We start from the raw sequence: 6,137 nt of genomic DNA on the forward strand, positions 1-6,137 counted from the left end.
GGGATGTCATGTCTGTGGGGGGCAGGCATCCCTTGCGCCCATTCCACTGGGACTCTGCAAGAGTAGAGAGGTAGCTCTTGCTAGAGGGAGGCAGTTACTGTTCTAGTGCCATCAGCCTCTGTACACTGCTGAGAATACATTGCTGAAATTCTGGGGTGTACCAGACACTCAAAGCTCTGCCCTTTTTTTGGTCACCTCTTATGCCGGTCTTCAGCTTCCTTGGATATCAGCCACCTTCCCCTCACTTTCTGTATCGGCAAGGAGTAATCTTCTTTCCAGGTGGCTCCACAGAGTGGACTCCCTGCAGTCAGTGTAGGCAGGTCCTGTCCTAGGTGCTGCTTTTTAATGATCGTTGCATACGAAACCACAACCTGGCTTCTTCCAGCCTGGGATGCTCCCTGGGTCATGCATGTGCCCATTGTGATGTTGGAAGGCCATGCCAGCAGTGCACAGACGAGGGCTCTACTCGCTGATTCTAAGGGCATAGACGGAAGTGCAGCTCCCTGCTGTAACTGAGAATGCTTTGCAGGAAGTGTTCAGAGTTCAAATGATCCCCTGGACCAAACAAATTCCCTATTAGAAGCTCACTGTTCCAGGGAGGAGGGGGAGCCTGCAGCCAGGTTCCCCTAGCAATGGCCCCTCCCTGCAAGGCTGCAAAGTTTCCCCACTCCCATTCTAAAAAGGGGAGCAGAGGGAGTTGGCTCTAGGGGTTCCCCAGCCAGGCTGGAAGGTGGATGGGTGCACTGGAGCCCCACCCACTGGGGGGAGGGGGGGGCTGTAATGCATCCTCCCCACCCTCAAGTGGGGGGCTGAAAAAGCACCAGACTGAACTCCCTCTGCTCCCGTCTCATTCTGAAAACAGCTTGAGGCTGGGAGACAGCTCAGACACAAGTTATAGAAGATGCTCTGTTCTGAAACATCATCATCTTCATCTGACCCCTTGTGCAGTGAGGGTTCAGATTTTTCACCTGATTTGGCTTCCTTTTTGGAGATCTGCAGTGTGCGCTTTTTCGGTCATGGTTACAGATTGCCTTTTGGGCCAGATAGAAGTGACAATTTTATTTTTTCCCTGTCTGTACCCTAAATGATCACTTGACTGTATGCAGTCCTCCAAGGGGATGGGCAGGGGGGAACTGATGTCTTCCCTATTCTGAATAGTGATCCATGAACTTGAGTAGCATTTGTACAAACAGAAGAGAGCCTATGGCAGCAGTTCCCAAAGTAGGGGTTGCAACCTCAAATGGGGTCATAACGTAAGCAGATGGGGTGGGGGGCTGTGGGTTGGGAATGATGGGCTATGCTGAGAAAATGAGGTTATGCTGAAGAAGAGCTTGGAAAGCACTGGCCTATCGGCTTCTTGGGGTGGAAGCTGTATGTACAACAAGAGAGAGATGACGGTTTGGCAGATCTCAAGGAGAAGTGGGACTTCAGAGGGCAAGAGCTTGGCAGAAAAAGTGGGAGGCTTAGAAGGTATGGGATGGGGCAGAAGAGGTGACTAGGAGGCAGATGCAAGCAGGGAACAGGGCATCAAACTTATATAAGGCTGAGCAGTTGCACATGACCTGGGAGGAGGCAAGCAGCAAGGGAGTGCCAGAAGCCAAGGCATGCTACTCCTGTTTCCCAAAACATGCCACTGGAAGACGAGGTATGGGTTTGAAGAAGCGAGAGCAATCTTCAAACCCATACCTGTCTTTCCTAACATGAACGATGCATGCCTCTGGTGGCTGGGGGGGCACGGTTGTGCTGGCAGCAGTGGCAGTGGGTAGCTGTTAGTGTGGAGCTTCTGCAGATGCTGCCGGCGTCATTGGCAGTGGGGGTGGGAGGGGTGGTGAGCGACCAGGGGTTGGTGACCACCCACAGGCAGCGAGAGCCCGTGGCGACTTCTTGCAGATGCCGCTGATGTTGGCAGCTCTTTTGTAGGGGGTACACTGCCAGCACCCCCTACGCATTGCCCTGTTCCCTAGATATTCTTATAATATCTATCTTCATCCATTGTTGGCCCACAGCAACCCAACACTATGTCAGTCACCAAGAAGTTCAACTACAAACTTGTGAAAAGTGGGAGCATCATTTTAACTGCCACCTCAGACCTCAAAGGATATATTGTGGGGCAGGTGATCCAGCTGCGCACAGACATAGAGAACAAGTCTGGCCGGGACACTGGTGCTGTTGTAGCCCGTCTGCTTCAGGTAAGAGTCACTAGTACTGGTGCCAGGCCACTCCAAGACAGGTGCAGAGAGCAGTGTCTCAGGATGTGTTCTCCCCTGGCTGAAACTTGGTGCCTCTCTCCTCTCCTTTTCCAAATCTATGCGAGGGGGCGACAAGGGAACTAAACCTTTGGTTTCATAGTTAGTAGGGTCAGAAAGGACCTGAGCAGATCATCAAGTCTGACCCCCTGCCTTGGCAGGAAAAAGTACTGGGGTCAAATGACTCCAGCAAGGTGTTCATCCAGCCTCCTCTTAAAGACCCCCAGGATAGGAGCCAGCACCACTTTGCTTGGAAGTTGGTTCCAGATCCTAGCCGCCCTAACAGCGAAGTAAGCATATCTCATTCTTTCACTCTGGTTAGCTCTGCTGACGGAGCTTCTCTGTATCCATGTACTAAATACCTCTGGCTCCTCCACTGGAGGCCAGGAGTCTGTTACAAGCCCCACTTAGATGGTCTCTGCTTTTTTGCTTAAGCTGCTGCAGTCTGTTCTTCTTTAGCTCTGAAGGCTTTGGATTCAATACTTGGCTTGTTGGGCTGAATTGCAGCCATCATGTGAGCAGTTACAGAAGCCCTTGCTTATTCAAACCAGATTGGTGCAGGAATGAAGAGTCTGAACCAAAGTTTCATACTTCTGCTCTACTTGGCCAAGAGCATGGTTGACTTTTGTTCAGTCTGTCCCAGAGGCTTGGTGGGGCATTGATGGATCCCAGGGAACATGGAACCTGTTGACATTCTTCCACTTTATCTTTCTTTCTCACCCATGTGCAGAAAGTTGCTTACAAATCCAAACGCTGGATTTATGACTTGCGGACCATTGCGGAAGTGGAGGGCTCAGGGGTGAAGGCGTGGAAGCATGCAGAATGGAAGGAGCAAATCCTTGTCCCGGCGCTGCCCCAGTCTATTCTGCAAGGCTGCACCCTCATACACATTGACTACTATATCCAAGTAGGTATTGCCAGCCTCTTCCTGGAAGTGTTCCCAGTGGGTCTTGTCTGTAGTGCTCCTTGGCTTCCTCCTCTAGCATTTGAGTAGCAAAGAAGTTGCAGCCCCCCCCCCACCCCCCGACTGGCTCCAGCTGCTGCAGGTCTGGGGCGGAAAGACAGAAGTAGGAATAAAAAGTGTGGGCAAAATATGGGCCACAGGATGGATTTGGCATACCAAGGGATTCCGTCCAGCCCATAGTGCCACTTGGCCCAGCCATGGGAGGCAGCCCAGGCTGTGACACGTGGCTGGTCCACTACCCCCAGGTATAGTTTCATAGTTTCTAGGGTCGGAAGGGACCTGAGCAGATCATCTAGTCTGACCCCCTGCCATGGCAGGAAGAGCACTGGGGTCAAATGACCCCAGTAAGGTGGTCATCCAACCTCCTCTTAAAAACCCCCAGGGTGGGAGCCTGCACCACCTCACTTGGAAGCTGGTTCCAGACCCTAGCCGCCCTGACCGTGAAGTAGCGCCTCCTGATGTCCAACTTAAACCTTCCCTCCGCCAGCTTGTGACCGTTGTTCCTGGTCACTCCTTGCGGCGCTCGGGGGAACAGGGACTCCCCCAGCGCCTGCTGATCCCCCCTAACCAGTTTATAACAGGCCACAAGATCCCCCCTCAGCCTTCTCTTTTGAAGGCTGAACAGGTTCAGGTCCCGCAACCTTTCCTCATAGGACCTACCCTGCTGTCCCTTGATCATACGATACCTGTAGGTATGCAGGATGGCGGGGTGGTGCAACAACTAGACCTTACTTCCCACACTCCCTGTGGTGGCAGCAGCTCACTCTGCCCAGCTGCTGCCGCCGCCGCTGCCACCACCACCAGAATCTGGCCCTACTGTCCAGGCACCCTGGCTGTCTGCCTTGCACTGGATGGAGTGGGCAGGATCTCCATGAAGACTGGCCTGGGACCCCTGCCAGCTGGGTATGTTCAGCTTGGGTAGGTGGGATGGGGCCACAGGCAGGCAAGGAGTGGTGTCTGGGAGCAGGGCAGGTGGGGCCAGGATCACAGTGTGATGACACTGAGGGGCTGGGACCTAGGACAGAGCCATGATCCATTCCTTTTATATATCCCAGGCCAAGATGGGATCAATTGCCCCCCAGCCCACAACAGCTCACTAAAACTCCCTTTCTTTAGTGACCCTCCAGCCCAAATAATTGCCCATCCTTGAAATATAATACTGCCAACCTCCCCCCCGACTTTGTCCTTTGGATGCTGAGAGCTCTCAGCAGTATTTCCGTTTTGCCAAAGTTCCTTGCACAACCTGGGTGTTAGTGCCTTAGTTCACTGCCTTAACCAGATGCTTAACCCATCTTTACCACAACAGATCTAAAGCAGCTGTATGACCTGTCTTGGCTGCATAGCTGGGGCCATACTAGTGAACTGCATTGTACCTTGCTCATGTAACTTGTACAAAACTGGCATGCAAACTGGATGCCTCCTTTTTTTCTCATCCCTGGCCCTTTTTTTTCCCCCCCCAAGGTTTCTCTGAAGTCACCAGAAGTTTCAGTCACCCTACCTATTTACATCGGCAACATCGCTGTGAACAGAATCCCTCTGAGCCCAGCCAGGTCAGTCCCACACATCCCATCTGCAGTGGTACCGAGCGCACCCCCAGAAGAGGAGGAAGCTGCAAGTGGCTACCACCCCATGGACAATGTTTCGATCCCCACCAAAAGTCATTCCCAGCAGCAGCCATTCAGCTATGCCCCAGGACTGAGCTTCCAGGAAGTAAGGCTGGATTCGGACCAGACTGGCTCCCCAAACCACCCCACGCTCTGTTTGTCAACGGGAGCAACTGTTCCATACTATGCCGAAGGGACAGTGGTTCCAGTTCCCACTGCCAGCTCTCTCATCCTGCCTCCGGAGTACAGCACATGGGGATACCCATATGGTGAGTGTCCTGCTCCTTAGCCTGGCTTATTGGAGTAACCTGTTGTTGAAATGTAGAGTTGCCACACTTCTGCAATGTGGTAGCAGACCTCCTCCATGCCAGTGGAGCTCAAGCCAGGGCATGGAAAGACCCAACAGGCTGTTTCCATCAGTTGGATGGCTGAACAGTATTGGGTTTCTGTGACCCAGCAGTCTGAGTGATCCTTATGAAGCCACCTCCATTTCTCTACGCCTCAGCTGTGCCATCCTCAGTGTCTGTCTGGATCTGTGAACCATTGTTTGCAAACTGTCCGGTGACCCCTGCTAAGAGGTACTGGACCACTGGGTAGGATCTTCTAGTTTTCCATAGTCTGTGTAAAGTACTTCCTCCCTCTTCCTCACCACTGGTCCTTTTTTGGGTCATGTTGGTAGGAACATGGCAGGCTGTCCATGAAGAGCTTGATCCTGTCTTCTGAAGTGTGCAAGTGTTTGGCTTCAGTGGGCTTTGCATCGGGCCCTCATTTGGCGGGGCAGGATGGTGGGTAGCAAATAACATTACCCAACTCTTAAACAACTTCCTTTCTGCCCCTGCAGAAGCGCCTCCTTCCTATGAACAGAGCTGCAGCAGCGCCAACTCCAGCCTCAGCAATGGCAACTAGCCCTGTACCAGAAGCCTGCAGGTGCTGCTCCTCCACAGCACTGTCTCTGAAGTCTGGTACAGCACAAAGCATCTTCTATTCCTGCAGCGGCTGGGCAGGGTGAAAGGCTTGTCCCAGTCTGGGATTTTTAAGTCACTTTTTTTTTGTGGTCTCCTTCTTTGTTGTGTTTTAAAAAAAAAAAACCAGAGGGGGCTTATTGGAAGTGGCATGGGGTGTGGGGTCTGTGCATAGGGATGGGGAGAATGGTACGTCTTGCCCCCTCACAACTCCATTGCACCCTATAGCAGAGGAGCTGCCTGCCCCTGGGATGCCTTGCACAATAATATGATCCTGTACTGTAGTCCAACACTTACTGCTTTACTATCAAAGCACCTGTGATGCCTTATTTGAAATGCTACTGAACTGGTGTGTGTCTAC

The 6,137-nt window shown here is 52.4% G+C and overlaps 1 protein-coding gene across 1 annotated transcript in view; it reads left to right on the top strand.

Annotated features, from left to right (window-relative positions):
- The window catches only part of ARRDC1 (arrestin domain containing 1), a gene marked incomplete at its 5' end in the record, with an annotated part of 64,386 nt that extends 58,255 nt beyond the window's left edge, over positions 1-6,131 (top strand). The window contains 4 exons of the mRNA XM_019510284.1: positions 2,007-2,189; positions 2,977-3,153; positions 4,672-5,083; positions 5,656-6,131. Coding sequence (XP_019365829.1) covers positions 2,007-2,189; positions 2,977-3,153; positions 4,672-5,083; positions 5,656-5,720 — 837 coding nt within the window. The remainder of the gene's footprint in view (positions 1-2,006; positions 2,190-2,976; positions 3,154-4,671; positions 5,084-5,655) is intronic.
- Between the last annotated feature and the right edge of the window lie 6 nt (positions 6,132-6,137).

The sequence above is a fragment of the Gavialis gangeticus genome, unplaced genomic scaffold, assembly GCF_001723915.1.
Source record: "Gavialis gangeticus isolate Ggan-Ray unplaced genomic scaffold, GavGan_comp1, whole genome shotgun sequence".
Taxonomy (NCBI): domain Eukaryota; kingdom Metazoa; phylum Chordata; order Crocodylia; family Gavialidae; genus Gavialis; species Gavialis gangeticus.